The sequence below is a fragment of the Biomphalaria glabrata genome, chromosome 4, assembly GCF_947242115.1.
Source record: "Biomphalaria glabrata chromosome 4, xgBioGlab47.1, whole genome shotgun sequence".
NCBI lineage: Eukaryota > Metazoa > Mollusca > Gastropoda > Planorbidae > Biomphalaria > Biomphalaria glabrata.
This window is the reverse complement of record NC_074714.1, coordinates 24,317,689-24,336,920: the sequence shown is the minus strand read 5'-3', so window position 1 is coordinate 24,336,920 and position 19,232 is coordinate 24,317,689. Positions and strand designations below refer to the sequence as shown.

The 19,232-nt window shown below is 32.6% G+C and overlaps 2 protein-coding genes across 2 annotated transcripts; both read right to left on the bottom strand.

Annotated features, from left to right (window-relative positions):
- Positions 1-1,232: 1,232 nt before the first annotated feature.
- Positions 1,233-3,611, bottom strand: LOC129925931 (uncharacterized). The gene is made up of 3 exons (XM_056027525.1): positions 3,386-3,611; positions 2,471-2,677; positions 1,233-1,720 (listed from the first exon to the last, which is right to left on the bottom strand). The coding sequence occupies exons 1-3, from the start codon at positions 3,609-3,611 to the stop codon at positions 1,233-1,235; spliced, it is 921 nt and encodes a 306-aa protein (XP_055883500.1).
- Positions 3,612-16,274: 12,663 nt separating this feature from the next.
- LOC129925930 (uncharacterized) lies at positions 16,275-18,478 on the bottom strand. The gene is made up of 3 exons (XM_056027524.1): positions 18,253-18,478; positions 17,264-17,470; positions 16,275-16,870 (listed from the first exon to the last, which is right to left on the bottom strand). The coding sequence occupies exons 1-3, from the start codon at positions 18,476-18,478 to the stop codon at positions 16,314-16,316; spliced, it is 990 nt and encodes a 329-aa protein (XP_055883499.1). The 3' UTR covers positions 16,275-16,313.
- Between the last annotated feature and the right edge of the window lie 754 nt (positions 18,479-19,232).

Below are 19,232 nucleotides of genomic sequence, written 5' to 3'. Positions count from 1 at the left end.
GTCTAGTTATTTATCCAAAAATGTATAAAATACTTGCGGAAATTCCCATAGACGCGTGTTCAGAATAACAAGACGTAATTGAAAGATAACTTGAAGATGATTACACTTTGAAATGTAGAACTATCACAACAGAGTTTTCTATGCATTCTAAATTAACTAGTAGTTTTTTCCCAAAAATATACATAAACTGTTGAGTTTCTAGAGAAGTGTAAGTGCTGTTTTCGAGACCCATACATATTTTTTGTTCCACAATGTCACTGTTTTACTTTCCTAAAGTACTATCAACTCACGAATTAATCTTTTTCTTGTAGGCTACACTAGAACGGTATTACTTATCGATTTACTAAATAATTTCTTGTAGATCACCTTTCATCAACTAGTGGTTCTTTAAATGTGCATTCTCCGATCTATTTATGCTGTTTATTTTGATTTAATTTATAACGCAAGCTTTTATCGGATCTTTATCCATTTAGCATATTCTATTTAATCAACATCTTCCTCTTATAGATCACAGACATTACATCAAAGAGAACATAATTACGTCCTACGCATTCCATATGTCCATCTAGTCCAGCATGTTGATCAGTGATTTAAACTCTAATAAGACATTGTTGTTTTTTTTTGGCTGATTCAGGCAACCCGTTATTTTTAATAAGAAAATTTAAACTTGTAAATTAAAGTTTTGTGAATATTTTTAACAAGCAATATGGCATAAACTTCAGTTTTATTCTATTTAGTTATTGACAAAGCATTATTTTTTGTATTACATTTTTTTTATTGAGTTGATTGTTTAATATTAACTATTTTTCTTAGGCTTAACTTCAATGTCATACATAGTTTAATGACAGAATCAATATTTATTCCATATTCAGGACTATACAAAATAAAACTAGAAAAACGTTTAAAATTCATCTTTATTTGTCTACATACTTTGTTCCAGAAATAAGTGCAACAAATATACATATGACATAAAATCTGCAGTAATAAAAACAGACTCAGCTATATTCGAAATAACTTATGAAGAAAAATACAAGTTAACATTTTGATACTTGTTTTAAAAATATGGGAAATTTAATAATAAAATATTTCACTAATCCATAGACAGTTTAAAAATAACACAAAATGAGTTTCATGTTTAAAACAAGAGCTGTCCTGAAAAAGTCTAATGTCAAATCATTCGTATTATTGGTACTATCACAATACAGATTCAAGACAGAAATAAAAAATACTAATTACTTGTAGTCTTTTCTACGATAACATTGGTCATGTTCTGATTGGTCACTTTCTGAACTAGATCTAAAGGCACTGACATTTACTCTATTGTTCTCTCGACTGAAGTCATACCTGGGATACCTGTCATCTTCATACTTGGTGTCTCTTTTCTTCTCTCGGCTGTTGCCAGATTTTTTACCTTCAGATTTTTTACCTTCAGTTTTCTCTTGCTTGTAACTAGACTTATGCTTGGGTAGATAATCATACTGATTTCTGCTATACTCTCTGCCGTAGCTAGACTCATGTTTGGGAATAGGATCAGACAAGTCTCTGCTATTCTGTCTGCTATAACTAGACTCATTCCTGGGTAGATGATCAGCCATGTTATCTCTTCTAAACTCTCTGCTGTATCTGGACTCATGCTTTGGTAGATCATCGCGCATGTTAACTCTTTCGTTCTCTCTGGGGTACACTGTGTTATACTGATGTCTCAAAGTATCTTGTCTATCTAAAATAATGAAATAGGCAAAGAACTAATTGAATTGAATTAAATATATGATTAAGAAATCACAAAAGCTATTGAAGTAAATATTATTTGGTTATAATGCTATAAATTATTTTCATAGCCCGGAAAAATATAAATTTGAAAAACGCTACACTAATGGGGTATACATTAACTTTATTTTAAAAAACTTTCGATAGTTAATGTTACGAATTATAAAATCTTAGTTAGGTTGAGGTATGACCATCAGTAAAAGTACAATAAAAAATAGTTCCACTCTCTACCCATGACGACCTGCTAACTATTGTGAAAAGACGAAAGCTTAAAACCTTTGGCCATATTACAAGATCTACGGGGCTTGCAAAGACCTTCGTTCAGGGAACAGTGCCAGGAAAAAGAAGAAGAGGCAGACAGAAAAAGCGATGGGAGGACAACATTAAAGAATGGACAGGCCTGCCATTGAGACAGGTTCTAAATAAGGCAAAAAAAAAAAGGGAGGAATGGAGAAAGACGGTCGGCAAATCTTGCCTGGTGCCCCAACGGTCCAACAGACTAAGGGATAGGTAAAGGTAAAGGTAAAACCTATAAAACAAAAATTGTTGACTATGTTTTTTAAATCAAGTCATTGATTTGGTGGTAATAGTTCTCATAGATTTTATCTAGACAATTGTACTATACTTGTTGCTAACGTGTCTCTTAATGTACACTTAACTTAAATTCACTTAATGTCTAGACTAATGTTGTGATAAATCTTACCTTCATAGTGCTTTCCCTTTTTACGTAATTGTCTTTTGTGACGATTTCTTTTCTGTGTCTTTGGTTTATGGTCTGGTTTGGGCAAGACCTTTGAGGCATCAGTCTGGCTAGAGCTGACACTGTTCAATTTTAGAGAGATTTGACAGGGAGAGTCTGTCTCGAGCCTCAGTTTTACTCCAGGGGAGTTAACATTATGAGAACTTTGATCTGAACAAATTAAATAAAAAAATTATTAATGAATAAATAAAACATTAACTATGAATAGTTTAAACTTTTTCTTTTTAATAATTAATTTTATTTTTGATTTTATTAGGAAAGACTAAATTGGAACCAGTGATTGAATTGAATAATAAATTTTGATTCATTTATTAGTTCTTTTATTTTATTTTTGTGTTGCTTTTATGTAGTAATTTGTCTCGCGATAGCAAGCACAATATGCCAAAGTACTTTTTTCTTTTGTGGGCATACCAATTGCGGATGAATGTTTTAATTTTGCCATAAAGCGGTCAATAAGCATAACTTATCTCGATTCAGGATTTGAACTCAACCCCTTCAGCGATGTGTTTTATGTCTCTCAGCCAAGAATACCGATCTAAGAGAGTAATGACTTGGTAACGAGACAGTTGACTGCTGACATTTGAGTCTTACACTCTAAAGTTCTTATTTCACTTAGTTAAATAGTAAAAAAAAAACAACTAATTCCAAGTTTCGGAAGTTTTTTTCCGGTTTGTAGATGTCATAAATAATGGCACTACTTTTTACAGGAAGTCAGTCGATATTCTAATTCGAGAAATGTAATACGACACTTTGAAAATTGTTAACGTGTTTTATATTATCAGATTATTGAAACATTTTATAACTACAACAATCTGTATATTTAGAATGTAAACACTATCTAAAAATTCTCTCTCTTACCTGTGTTTGTTCTCTTAGACATTGGTTCCCCACTAGAACTATAGTCTGAAGATGTGGATGAATATTGTCTTTTGCGACTTGAACTCAACGTGTCATACTTTTCCCGCTCATTGGAAAACTTGTCAAAACGTTTGTGTCGGCTATATTCTCTTTCTTCACTACTGTCACTACAGGAAGAATAACTCCTGCTACATCTTGATTCACAACGTGAATATCTGCGGGACATTCTGTAGAATACCATGAATTGTGTTGTTTATTTTGTTGTTGGTTTATTTTAAAACGATGTAAAACATTATTTTTAAAAATATATCTAGAGTCATGTTTTACACATTTTTTTTGGTCTTTACATTTAAATGTAATGCTTACAAGGTGAAATCATTTTTTAAAAGTGTCCAGTAAACAATATATAAAAGAAGTGAATACAACATCATTTCCCATTCCTAACCCTAACCTCCCTACTTATTTGTATAGTTTTTACTAATAGTATTTATTACATTGAAAATAGGAAACTTTAGAGAAAAAAAATGCTTTTGATTATTTGTCCATGCCTTTGTCTAGTAGGCCTAGTTTAGATCTTACTATAATTTTAGCGATAAATGAATTACGAAAAATGTAAATAGCAACTATACAAACATAGCATTTTTTATGGACACTTTACAACATTTGATAATTTCCCTCACAAATTCTTGTGGTGATCGACGTACTTTATGATCGGTTTTAAATTCACCCAGCCCGATATTAAAACTTTCCTAAAGATGCAAAAAAAAATGTGTCATCTCTTTGTAGCCGTAAAAAAACAATTTTAAACTTACAGTCCAAGAAAACGTGCAATTCCCCAGACTTTAAAAAGATTAAATAGAAGACAATGGGTGGGGTGTTTTAGTAGCTTTTACCCATCCTATAAGTATCTGTATATAAGATCATGAAGCCTTACCTACAGGCTACAAAATGACATATAAGTACTTTTACTTTATCTATCTGCATGAAATCTTACCAATGTTTTTGGAAGTTAGTAGTACAATGAATCAGTAAACATTTCGTATTACTTCAGATTATAAATTAAAATGTATTTAATTGTGTCTTTTTACTATTATTTAAATTACACATAAGAAGAAAAACCTTCTTCCATCAAATACTATACAGTTAAAATAAGCGTGGTATCGCTAAGGAATAAACGTTTAAACATACCATACATGTAAAACAAATTGAATAAATTTTTACAATGATGTAAAATTATAAAAATGTACATTCTCTTTCGTATTTACATTGCGTTTATTTAGGTTCAGTATTATTAGCGGTATGTTTGAGATTACTTCTTCTTCATTGGAGAGATACATACCGATACGTGTTGTACGTTTCACTAAGAATTCAATAGAGTTTGTTGCTGAACATAAAAATTATATATGTGTCAGACGCGAATAGCCCAATTTTCAGTAAAAGAAATTACAAAAGTCATTTCTCTATAGAAGAAGTTACGAAGGCTATATAAAATACAACCACAGACCTATATATACTACCATAAATATAGGTTTTTGATTGCTAGTTACGATTTATTTAGGTAGGTGCTGTTTTACTATTACATACCAAGTATTAGAGTTTAGAAAAACCCAGGTTTGTTTCTTGTGCAACGCTATTCGCTAACACCTCATATCATCTCTCCGTTATTATATTTAGATCTATTATCTAATACTAGTCTAGATCTATATATAAAAATCGAATAGATCTAGTAATAGTATAGATTCTATCTTGAGACTAGATTGCCGAGTCTAGCCTATGTTATGCCTATAGTCAGTTTTTATTAGAAAAAAGTCTAGATATTAATAAAGACTAAAAATTTGTAATTATGAGGTATAGACATAAGACATAGATCTGATAATACTGTAATACGTTTACTATACTCTATACTTAATCTACTAAACTAGAGATCTATCTATAGATCTATCTATAATCTAATCAATCTAGATCTATACAATTACTTATTTAAAAAGGTAGTACTTAGACTTAGATCTATTATAGTTTATTAATAGATTTACTTTTCACTGCCTAGACCTAATAATAAAATTGCGAATGATGTCTATAATGACTGATTATTTATTATTTTTTTTTATAATAATAGGTCTACTAAATCTAGGTCTAGACTCTACTTAAATCTAGTCTAAAATAATGACTGTCTAAGACTCTAGATGATTGAGAAGTTCACATAGAGGTGTTTTTAATAATACGGCATGTCGGCTGAAAGTATATTGCTTTTTTTTTTTTTGTAAAAATAAAAAAGAGGCTCCGGTACTCAGTGATAGATTGTCTAACTTTCAACTAATAATAAATTAGCAATTAACGTTGAATTACTAGAAAAGTAATAATTTTTCCCGACATTGAAAAAATGTGCCGTTACCCTGTACCGGTGCGTACCGTCACAAAAATATATGTATATCTCAATCTTCTTTCATTTAATTTTTTTGCGAGGTTATTGCTACTTAATACCGGATCGATTTAAATAGGGCCTAAATATACAAGCAGGATTTCGAGCATTGGATAAATTAATTTTTTAAGTACAAAGTTTTATGGAAGAGGCAATATATTAGTTGTTTGAAGTTTGTAACTTCTTAAATTCAGGCTAAAAATATCGAAGCCTACATTTTTACACTCATTTCTAAACAATTAGAAGAAATGGACTGACTTATATTGTAGCTTGTGTACATCTGCAAAAACACTAACTCAGTTAGACTTTCAAAACTATTAAAAGAAAAACTTAGTGATTATTTTTACTGTCTAATTCTATTACTATTCCTTTTTAGAATTAGGATATAAACAAAAATTTGCCATATGACTTTATCTAACAGAAAAAAAATTAAACTTACGTCTATTTATGCGGTTATTTATAGTTACCAAGTAATATAAAATATATTGAACTAACACGTACATTCATCATAATGCAGCCATGCGATTTTTCGTTTATAAACATAGCATTATTTAGGACCAATATTTTACAAAGGCTGCTTAGAGAAATCAGGTATACCCATTTAGAGAAAAACGACCCCTTTACTCAAGAAAAAATTAAGAAACTAGAACAGACACAAAATAAACAGTGACATTCATAACAAAATAATATTCAAAATTGATTACAGTAACACCTTTTAAGTAATCATTTAAAGTTTAAAATCACTACAATTTTTTCAACAATCATTTTGTGTATGAAATTGTGTATAGGAAAATGCCGGGTACATGAAATAAGCTAGTCCTAAAAAAACAACACAGATCTTGGGTAAAATACTCATCAAATAAAGTACTGTAAATGTGTAGTTTCACGCGCTAGTTTCAGGTCTTTTCTTTTTATAGCCTCTATCGGGTTATATCCCAACTACCCGTATTTTTGTGCAGAATTTTTCTCTCTATCAGGTACACTTAAAATTATAGCATAATAATGTCAGTTTAATTTAAAAAGAGAACTGAAAAATACAAAGATATTATAGGGAAAAAAGCGACTTCCGGCCCAATACTTTTTAATCAAAGAAACGAAACGGACTAGTCCAACAAACCCTATTCGTTTAATTTTAAAACATAAAGTTAGCGTGACAAGGTTTTTTTAAATAATAAAATCTGTATATCAAGATTTAGATAAAAAATTAGCATTTATGCACGTATATTATCATCAACATGTCCTTTTAAAGCATTAAAAAATAAAACAAAACAAAACAGTATACTAGTATTATACTAGTATACTTAAAGCACTAGACTGACTAGATCTACTTACATTTCAAAGTGTCAGAAATCAAAGCCCCAAGAAAAGTTACAAGTACAAACACGATCCAAAGAGAACAGTCACTGAATGAAACAAGTGATAGGTCACTGAATGAAACAAGTGATAGGTCACTGAATGAAACAAGTGATAGGTCACTGAATGAAACAAGTGATAGGTCACTGAATGAAACAAGTGATATGGGAAAGTCAACGTGGATCTCTATCACCTCTACTAATGGAGACCAATGGCCAGTCAACCAATGACAGCTCAGCAATTGAATTGGTCTGGTTAGGGATTCTGCTGGACCGTGACCACTGCAGAATTGACCAATGAACACACATTTAACTCTCAGTGTTTTCTGACAGAAAAATGGGAGTGGTTTTAAGACAACACACGTAATGTGATTATTGCTATCTACCTGACTATATTTCTAAACTAGATAAAACTATAAACCGAATTATATTTATAACTAAATACATTTTTTGGGGTCGGAGATTTGTCAGAAGCGGCTTTAGGGGGTGGCAAGTGGGGCAACTGAGGTGGGCCCCGCAATTGGAGATTCCATTGTCATCGTCAACTTCGAAAACCAGATCAGTTCTCATAAACTAGGATATTTGATACTATATGATTTCATATGATACAAATTATTGTGTAAGCTCTTATATTCTTATGATATTTTCGATTTTGAAATACCGTTCTGTTTCGGTAAAGACAGCATCTTATGACCTGCCGATTCTAAGAATTTATAAAATTAAAAACGCGGGAGTTGTTTTTTTAAATCTTTCCGCGAAAGTCACTGAACTACTGTAGCTCCTATCGCACACTTTGTTCTTGCAGTAATTCAATTAATTTTGTTTACGAACTATGATCTCTCTTCTTGAAAAGTAGGACTCCTCCACTCAAAGGATTTTAATGGGAAGGGCAGTAGATGTATTCGCCTTTTCGCCCCCCCCCCCACAACCCATTCGGCCAACATATAAATATATAAAGATCGGTTAAAATATCAATAACAAGTTTTAATCATTTATTTGATTCTGTTAACAAGCTGTGATTTTTACAAATAAATTGTACCGCCCCCCCCACTCGAAAGTTTGAGGGGGGAAATAATGTCATCGCTCCCTCCTTACCCTACCCAATCGGTCAACACACTTAAGGGAGGGGGGGGGAGCGAAATAATCTATAATCTAAAAATAGGTTGAAACATAAATAATTAGTATATGTATTATAAACATAAGTAATAAATTCGTATAACAAATTGTGTGGTTTCTATACTAAAATTCGTCCAGGGGGGATTGAGCTCTTAGAGTGTCCAATGGTAGCACAATGGATCTCATGGAAGATACATCTAGACTAGTTATCTTGAATATATTGGAAGATACATCTAGACTAGTTATCTTGAATATATTGGAAGATACATCTAGACTAGTAAACTTGAATATATTGGAAGATACATCTAGACTAGTAAACTTGAATATATTGGAAGATACATCTAGACTAGTAAACTTGAATATATTGGAAGATACATCTAGACTAGTAAACTTGAATATATTGGAAGATACATCTAGACTAGTTATCTTGAATATATTGGAAGATACATCTATAAAAGTTTATAGCTGGACATCCACGTAGACTAGTTTACATTCGGATATACATTCTAATTTAGTATGCAATGAAAGATAACGAATTTTTTTAATGCAAAAAATAAGTATAGAAATATAGTCTCGAAATCTAGTGATCTTGCATCGCTTTATGGTCAGTATCTAGCCTTGTTGGAGATTAGACAGAATTATAGATCAAACAAAAACAGAAAAAAAAATTACACACTCATAAAAGTATTTCTAAAAATAGAACAAACACACCTTACTTGAACATTTACAACGATATTTGCATAATGAGAAAGAACTATTAAAACATTGTTCTAGTTGGTCACTGAATGGTTTTATAGAACTAAATATGAATGAAATGAAATGAAACTGAATAGTGTATTAAGATTTTAGTATGAACTGAAATAAAGCCTTAAAAGAAAACTTTCATTCTTTGATTTTGTTACAACTAAAATAATGTATTGTTGAAAATATTGTTGTAAAACTTAAGACACTCTGTATATTTCTATTATTAATTCCTGCAAACTTTTAGAAGCAAAGAAGCAAAGAATGTTAAGTCTCAAAGATTCTACACATTACTACATGTATATTCTTTTAAAAGTTTAGATTTTTTTTTCTCTCTATTTACTTTATGTTTGTCCTTGATACACACACACTTAACAACAGAATCACACCCGTGATCGAAAACATCGATTCTTTTAATTCTACCAACTTGATTTTAAAATAATGTCAAATAATTACTTGTGTTCTTTAATAAATATAATACAAACGTTACCGAATCAAAATATTTGAGGAGAAAGCGATATAGTTTCAAGACCAAGAACAAAGTATCTAATCAGTATCAGTTTTGAAGTAGGTTTTTGTCAGTTTTGAAGTAGGTCTTTGTTTACTCAAGCATGACCCTGGCGTGACTACCACGCGACCTAATGTCACTTCTGTGTCAATGTTTATCTTGTTGACCCGAGGGCGATACAAAACATCTGAAGAACAGTCTGTCCTTCTATTTTTTAAAAATATACTCTAAAATTAATTGTGGAAAAAAACAAACATTTCTGAACATGTTCTTTTAACAATTTTTTTTCAAATTGACACAAAAGTTTATTATTTGCTAATCTGTTTATTTAATGGACAGCTACTTAAACGATCGTTGCTACCATTTAGGCCAGAACGCATCACATTATTGAGCATATATTTATTGGGAATTTAATTTTATTGCCACCTTGATCTGGAGCTACACTTCTAAGTTAGAACACTTGAAATTAATTGAAATCAATAAAATAGGCTATTGCTAGAAGGTATAGAAGACTATTCTTTGATTCGTATTGCTGTACATCTTTGGTAAGTTATTGCCCTGTGTTGTGTGTTTCTTGATGTTCGCGTTTATTAGAATAAAAAAAAAACAACAACGTTTGTACAAGAGTTCGAAATGACCCGCTCATATTTAAGAAAGAACGATTGACAAATTAAGTGAAAGATAACATTCAGGAGATAAGCTATCAGCGGCATGATCATAAGTATTCTAATCAATCTCATCTCTCAAAAGATTTTCCCTACTTCCACCACTGTGACGTCACGTTATAGTTCACTCAAGGTATCACTCAGGTCCCAGCATTTAATTACTTTTCTTTTCACCTTTTAATCATCAATTTTCCTAACTTAGCCAATCGAGCGCTAAAAACACAACCACCACCCCTCCAATGCACCCCCCCCCACCATCAGGCACTGATGTCACATTTTACCTTCGGTATCTTGACACATACCACACTAGACTCTTGACAAGAATATACTCACCTTGACCTATCTGGATGAACATCCGTCACCCCCCTTCTATTCACTGAAATAGTACATGTATCCTACCCTGGACCAACGTGGATGAACGATAGACTAGACCTCCAATTCCCCACGCCAGGTAACGTTTCCCCCTCTGACCCCCCTCCTAGGAGCGGCTGGTCATTTCAATGGGTCAACTCGACTCATCGCCTCGGGCAACAGTTTTCCAGTTTCAAGACATTACCTCCCTTGCTCTGATCATCACCCCTTCACTTTCTCTGACCACCTGGGAAAGAAGACAAAAGGACGCGAGTGGACCAGTTTCATGGTCTCCCAATTCGCGCCTTCACGCAATGACTATCCCTGGAAACTTTCGTCTCGATCAAACGGGGACTTTTTTTATGATGACGTCAGATAGACTACATCACATTTGCGGTTTATCGCCCCACCGCTCTTGCTCCACCCCTCTCCATATTTATCTGGACAAACTTAGCCGTCAGTCATTTTCGTTTGATACCTGATTGGGAGCGTATCATTCATTCTCTGGTTTGAGCTCTAAACATTTTCATTCCTTTTTTTTTCTTTACTTTGGATTGTTGCTATTATCTATAGGCAATCTGTACTAGGTGACTTAGCGACCCGCTGCTGATACCAGGTCTGCTGATTCCGGATCTGCAGATACCAGCTCCGCTTATGCATCACATTTGTCCAAACAACAACGCTCACCAAAGACCCGTCACTGGCTTCGCTGACAGTAGACGGAGCTGATCCCTGAACTACAAACAGTTGAACTGCACACAGCCTGGACCTACTCCGCCAGCCCACCAGCAGACAGCGTCAGCATTAGCCACACCAGTCTCCTTAAGGCAGCACCGGACAAAAGAAGAAAAGCCTAATGACACTCAAACCACTTAACTCTCAAATCTAATGATGATACACCTATATATGTAAATGCACTAGATCTCACCCCAGTCAATTCATTATCATAATACCTAATTTTTCCTTCTACAATAAACCTTGTATATATTTCTATACTTATATAGCATTGTTGCCTGCATTTATAACGCTGTGCTGTATGTAAATTTGTGCAAGTGTGGGTTCTCAAACTATAAAACCCCCTAGACACATTAAATCGGCCAACTTTTAAACCACCTTATCACACCACATCTTGGCCTTTGATCATTACTTCACGCAATGTGCGCAGGATAGTATTGACATCCCTACAACAAACAGAAACAATAGATCTAAATGCAAACTCTGCATTGCAATATATCTGCTTATTGAAATATATTATCTCATTTCTTAACATGCATGGAAACATGATTGGGAACACTATAAACAATATAATAACATGTAAAAAATATTTAAAAGTATTCTAAATAAACATATTTATTAACTAGATGAAATGAGAGCTTAAAGGCAAAGCCTTTAGCTTAAAGCACAATTACACAATGTTTAAGAAAAAAATATTTAATAGGGGATGAAATGACTTGGGATGAAGTGACCAAGGATGCAATGACCTGGGATGAAATGAGCGGTCACCAAAATCAAGACATAATCTGTTTTAGATTTACGTAAATTTTACAAACCTTAGACAATCATCAATAAACGTTAAGCAGATTATAATTTAATAAACTTCTTAGTTATCAGTACACCATAGCTTACTACGTCATGTTATTATTTGCTCCAATTTATAGCCAAATTACAATTAATTTCATTTTTTACTTAAGACAATATAACGTCGAACTAGAGTTTTCGCGAGTGGCTATAGAGCTAGTGATTCTTTTCTCAGCGATATGCATCAACAGTTAAATTTTTAGGAAAATCGTTGGAGCCGTATCTGACATAGGCTTCCATGCAGGGTACTGGTTCCAGCTTCCATGAGGTTCTGAACTGAATACAGATATTATAAAAATATTGTGGCAAGAGAAAATACCTGATACTGAAGTCCTTCTTGAAACGGACCTACAGAGCATCCACACAATTTTGATGCAGTCTCAGCTGTCATTGGCAGGCAAATCCTTCAGAATAGAACATTATTTTACAATACCTCATAATTTCCTGGAACCTGAATTCTTTTGAGATGGGTGGGCTCAAAACCTGGACAGGGATATCCAAAAATGACTATATTTTCCTGGACATTTTACAGTTGCTTTATATCGTTGGGTAAAAATACCACCTCGTTGGCTACTCAGGGAAAACTCTAGTTTGACGTTATATTTTTTGTATAAGTAAAAAATAAAAAAATAAAAATTGACCTGAGATCGATAAAACAGACTATACGTCCGTACGTCGTCGGGTATTTCTGTTTGTAACACCCTAGTCATTGAAGAGTTTAATACATTAATGTTTAGAAACATTTTGCGCATTATCTTCTAAGTCTAGATCTAAAGGCTTATTATTAGAATTTTATTAAGTCTAATAGATCTATACAATATCAGGTGACCGAGCCTCGCTCGGATGAATAATTTGTTAAGGAAGTCATACCCGAAGTCATTTTGGGAATATTCTTGTAATTACGAAAATGAACGATCGGATAAAGACTACTAATCTGAAGAGTTGTTTTAGTGTTCTGTTAGTTCTAATTGTAGGCCTAATTGTACATGTCGATTAAATTTAAAGTCTTTTAAGTCCTCCTACAGCCTAGACAAACTACAGCTCACGTCCGTCTTATAGTTTTACAATCCATCTTTTGCGTAAAACAATTGTAGGCTTACTATTAATGGCTTGAAAGAAAGTCATTGCAGTGTAACTTTTCTACGTTATAGGGTAAAACATGCACTTAGTGACAAAGTAAAATGGCGCATTTTTTCTTATTAGACTTAAATCATCGCATTAGTTTTCTAAAGAAACGTTTCCGTGGGGCACCTCAGTTGCGCCGAACAATATGCTCGTTACCCATACGGGATACGTGCCCTGCCCAGCCTGACTATAAGAAGTTCATACCGGCTTTTGCCATCCTTCCATCCCAGTGGTGCTACAGCCCGTGGAGGGATATGGCCTGCTTTTACACATCCCTCCATTCAGATCTCTCTTGGGCCTTCCGTCAACACGCCCTAACTCCAAGCTTTTTACCGAGGTTTATAGTTAAATCAAAAGAGACTGCAGCGTACGCAAACTCGTTGACCGCTAGATGGATATCATGTTTAGTGTGAGCAAGTAAGGCGTAGAGAAGCTGTGTTATGACCCTTTCCTTTGTTTTGGTACAGGAGAGGTAGACACCGAAGCATGAGCACATGGTAATAATTCACCAGCAAAATAATAATAATAATAAGGCTTGTCTTAGAGTCCGAAAATTAATGAGGATTGCAGCTGTGACCTACATATCTTGCCACTTCCAAGGCAAGCATAACCGTTGTCCGCGGTGCTCGATTAAGATTTTCTTTTAGCGTCTGCGTTTGTCCTCGGCAGCAAATTTTCTTTTGGTCTCAAATGTGTATCCGAATTCTTTAAGTCCGACAGTTACGCTGGACAGAGCAGTATCCTGTATGGGAGACGAATCTCAGACGAACGCATGCCAAAGGCAGTCTTTTTTGGTGAGCTAAAAAGTGGTCTACGTAACACCGAAACGCTTAAAAGACCAGCTTATGGCGCAAACTTGACTTAGCTGACATAGAAGAGAGCATATGGTTGCATGCAACCTCAGAACGAGACAGCTGGAGGTCACCAGCAAAATAAACAACAAAGTAAAAGGTATCTACACCGCTCTACACAATTAAAGAGTAAACAACTTATTAAGCACTTAAAACACAATAACTAATCATATATCGGCACATTTAATTTCATTACTTTTCTTTCATAGTTCTATAATAAATCAATCTACAGTAAGATGGTGCGCAAATGTTTAATTAGGTCTATTGATCCTTTAGAACTCGATCTTGTTTGCAAAGAAATATTTTAGTATACTGCTGTAAGCTTAGTGACGTAAGCAGCGTTTTTCCCGTTTACGTCATGGAAAATTTTCATTCATAAAACATTCTAGCCAAAATTAATTTTTCGATAATGAGCCATTTTCAAACCGATATAACGGTCGATCTCGAGTTTTCCCGATGTGGCCAATGAGATGAGAATTTTTTTCTCACTATTATGCACATACCGTGAAATTTTAAAGAAAAACGTTAGAGCCGTTTTCGAAATAAAATTTATATATATATATAAATATAAATATATATACATACATACATACATACATACAAGAATTGCTCGCTTAAGAGTATAGGATTTGCTTAACCAGAATTCTTTGTCTGGAAAAGAGGGGAGTAAAAAAATGTTCCTCTTATAAATTCTAGCATTCGTTGGTTTAATAAATAAAAAAAAAATTGCTCTATACGTTGTCTTTTTTAAAGCATTTATTATATTTTATTTAAAATTTAATAACAATTCTTTCTTTCCCCATACCCCCATCTATTTAAAACTAAAAATCCCGGCAAGCCCATGTTTTATTCTTCTCTGAGTATAGAAAATCTTGTTTGGTGATATAAAACGTGTTTACATTGTGATGCGAATCAAATATATGTAATGACTTATAGAATTGATACTGTGTATTAAAAAAATTGCATCAATTGCAGAAATTCCCACAGACGCGTGTTCTAAATAACAAGACGTAAGTCCAAGATAACTTTAAAATGTTATTTCTTTAAAATTTATAACTGTCAAAACATGGCTTTCTGAGTATGGCAATTTTTTTTTTCTCCCAAAGTTATGCAAAAACTGTCGAGTTTCTAGAGAAAGTGTTAGACCTTTTTTTTGTTTCATGACCCATACATAAACTGATAAAGGACAAAGTGACAAGAAAAGTTAATTTTCTAAGCTCTTCTTTTTTCTGGCTTTTTTTTTTCAGTCGGCAACATTTAAATTCAATTTAGCGTCCCTCACATTTCTAAATTTATTTTGAAAAAAAAAAAACATATTAATGCATGAAACCAAAAGTTTGTTGTTTTTTTTACATAAAAATGTTTATTAAATAAAATAGAATTAAAAGACAATGTCACTGTCTATATGCCTTAAGCTTTTATCAACTCACGGATTAATCTTTTTCTTGTAGACTATACTAGAATAGTAATGCTAATCGATATACTGAATAATAACTCTAATTAATTAGAATTAACTGCCATCAAATAGTGGTTCTTTAAATGTGCTTTCTCCGATTTATTTATGCTGTTTTTTTTTAATTTAATTTAAACGGAAGCTTTTATCGGATCTTTATCCATTTAGCATATTCTATTTAATCAACATCTTCCTCTTATAGATTACAGACATTACATCAAAGAGAACATAATTAAGTCCTACGCATTCCATATGTCCATCTAGTCCAGCATGTTGAACAGTGATTTAAACTCTAATAAGACGTGTTTTTTTTTGGCTGATTCAGGCAACCCGTTATTTTTTATAAAAAATTTAAACTTGTAAATTAAAGTTTTGTAAATATTTTTAACAAGCAATATGGCATAAACTTCAGTTTTATTCTATTTAGTTATTGACAAAGCATTATTTTTTTGTATTTACTTTTTTATTCAAAATCTAAACAAAAATAAATATGACATACAATCAGCAGTAATAAACAAAACATGTACTCAGCGATTTTATAAATAACATAATATACATTTGATGAACAATACAAGTTAACATTTTGATACTTATTACATAAATATGGGAAACTTAATAATTAAATATTTCACTAATCAATACACAGTTAAAAAAGATACAAAATAAGTTTCAAGTTTAAAAAACAAAGGGAGTTGTCTTGAGAAAGTCGAATGTCAAAACTTTGGTAATACAATACAAATTCTAGATAGAAAGAATAAATACTAACTAACTATTTGTAGTCTTTTCTACGATAACATTTGTCATGTTCTGATTGGTCACTTTCTGAACTAGATCTAAAGGCACTGACTTTTACTCTATTGTTCTCTCGACTAGAGTCATACCTGTGATACATGTCTTCTTCATACTTGGTGAATCCTTTCTTCTCTCGATTTTTGCCAGATTTTTTACCTTTAGTTTTCTCTTGGTTGTCCTGCAGGAAATTAACTTGGTTGTAACCAGACTTATGCTTGGGTAGATAATCATACTGATTTCTGCTATACTCTCTGCCGTAGCTAGACTCATGTTTGGGGATAGGATCAGACAAGTCTCTGCTATTCTGTCTGCTAAAATGAGACTCATTCCTGGGCATATGACCAGTTGTGTTATCTCTGCCATACTCTCTGCTGTATCTAGATTCATGTTTGAGTAATTGGTTAGACATAATATCTCTGCTAAACTCTCGGCTGTATCTAGACTCATACTTAGGTAGATCATCGCACATGTTAACTCTTTCGTTCTCTCTGGGGTACACTGTGTTATGCTGATGTCTCAAAGTATCTTGTCTATCTAAAATAATGAAATAGACAAATTGAGAAATATAAAATTAAATATATAAGGTAGACATTAAAACCTCAAATAAGTTACATTCAAAAGCTATTGATTTTTAATATTATTCGGTTATACTTCTATTAATAATCATACATCCCGAAAGAATTCAAATAACGCGTTAGTAATTGGGTATATGCTAGCCGTATTTAAATAAGCATTCGTTAGTTAAGGTCATAAACTAGGTATGTCAATCAATAAAAGTAGGGCCAACAACAAAATAGTTCCACTCTCTAACAATGAAACAAAAGTTGTTTATTATTTTTCTGCTCTGCATTTTCAATCAAGTCATTGAATTAAAAGTAACAGGTCTCAATACATTATTTTCTCAACCAATGTTGTGATAAATCTTACCTTCATAGTGCTCTCCCTTTTTACGTAATTGTCTCTTGTTGCGATTTCTTCTCTGTGTCTTTGATTGATGGTCTGGTTTGAGCAAGACCTTTGAGGCATCACTCTGGCTAGAGCTGGCACTGTTCACTTTGAGAGAAATTTGACACGGGAAGTCTGTCTCGAGCCTCAGTTTTACTCCAGGTGAGTTAACATTATGAGGGCTTTGATCTGAACAAATTTAAAGAAAATATTAATGAATAAATGAAACAATTCTGCTTAGTTTTATTTCTTTATTTTTAATATTTAATTTTTTGATTTTTATAAGGAAAGACTAAACTGAAACAAGCGATTGATTTGTATAATAATTTTCATTCCTTTATTAGTTTATTATCTGCAATCTCCATCTGCAAAGGGAAAAGATCGTCTCTCGAGACGTAAAATGCCAGAGTAGTTTATTATTATTATTTTTGTTAATTTTCTGTAGCTAATTTGTCAGTGGATAGCAAGATCAGTATTGCAAACGTCAATTTTTTTTTCTAAACACACAAGGGGTGGGAGATGGTTTTCGTGTTGCCATGAAGCTGTCAGCAAGCATAACACTTCTCAATTCAGGATTTGAACTCAACCCCCTCCAGTCAATTAGTTTAAATTTTTCAGCCAAGCATACCAATCTCAAAGAGTAATGGCTGGGTAATGAGACAGTTGACCGCTGATAATAGAGTCTTACTTGAATGGGTTAATAGTAGAAAACATATCTCAAGTTTATGGAGGTTAATGTGTTTCTTAAATGTCATAAATGAAGGCACTACTTTGTACTGGCAGTCAGTCGATATTCTAATTAAATTAATACTATACAACCATTTTTGACTTGTTTTAAATTATCAAATTATTTTAAAAAATTTATAACTACAACAATATTTATAGTTATAATTTCAAACACTATGGAAGGTGAGTCTTATTTTCTGGAATGCAATAGAACAATAAATCTATAAAAAAATTCTCTCTCTTACCTGTGTTTGTTCTCTTAGACATTGGTTCCCCACTAGAACTATAGTCTGAAGATGTGGATGAATTTTGTCTTTTGCGACTTGAACTCAACGTGTCATACTTTTCCCGCTCATTGGAAAACTTGTCAAAACGTTTGTGTCGGCTATATTCTCTTTCTTCACTACTGTCACTACAGGAAGAATAACTCCTGCTACATCTTGATTCACATGGTGAATATCTGCGAGACATTCTGTAGAATACAATGAGTTGTGTTGTTTATTTTATTAAGGAAAAAAATCATATCTAGGGACGCAGTGGTTTATAGTTATTTACTGTAATGCTTTGAAAGAGAAATCAGTTTGTGTTGTTTTTTTATTAAAGTCTATTTAATAATACATAAAAGAGTGAATACAAACAATCCTCTAAGATTAAACTCTAACCACCGGACTTGGTTGTATAGTTTTTAATATATTTGTATCGTATTCATTCCATTTGAGTTGGATGCTTCATTGGAAACTAGCGCATAGGAAATACCATTGATTTTAATATAATTTTAGCATTTAAATAAATGATGAGAAAATGTAAAAAGTAATTCAACAAATACGGCATGAACACTTTAAAACGTTTGCATCTTTACAAAAATGTTGTAACAATCAATGGATTTGATGTAATATTCTTAAGATTTTTATCTAAATCCACGCTTTCCTTAATAAAATAACATTTCCTAAAGTGGCTAAAAACTAATTTTCAATCTCTTTATAGCCGTCAAACCAAACCAATTTCAAACTTACGATTAAAGAAAAAAAAGGAATGGCCAAAACTTTTTTATAAATTAGGTATCAGACAATGGTGACATATTTTATTAGAAGTTAGTAATTTATAAATATCTGTATATAAGATTATGAAGCCTGCATACAGGTTACACAATGAAATATGAGTAGTTTTATATTATCTATTTGCATGAAATCTTTCCAATGCTTTACAATGAATGTTATATGTTCAG

Bases quoted from the DNA above. Each gene is read 5' to 3' on its own strand.
- LOC129925931 (XM_056027525.1), bottom strand. From the start codon at position 3,611: ATGTCCCGCAGATATTCACGTTGTGAATCAAGATGTAGCAGGAGTTAT. The intron at 2,678-3,385 runs GTAAGAGAGAGA...TAATTTGTTCAG, and splicing joins GTCTAAGAGAACAAACACAG to ATCAAAGTTCTCATAATGTT. The intron at 1,721-2,470 runs GTAAGATTTATC...TCATTATTTTAG, and splicing joins AAAGGGAAAGCACTATGAAG to ATAGACAAGATACTTTGAGA.
- LOC129925930 (XM_056027524.1), bottom strand. From the start codon at position 18,478: ATGTCTCGCAGATATTCACCATGTGAATCAAGATGTAGCAGGAGTTAT. The intron at 17,471-18,252 runs GTAAGAGAGAGA...AAATTTGTTCAG, and splicing joins GTCTAAGAGAACAAACACAG to ATCAAAGCCCTCATAATGTT. The intron at 16,871-17,263 runs GTAAGATTTATC...TCATTATTTTAG, and splicing joins AAAGGGAGAGCACTATGAAG to ATAGACAAGATACTTTGAGA.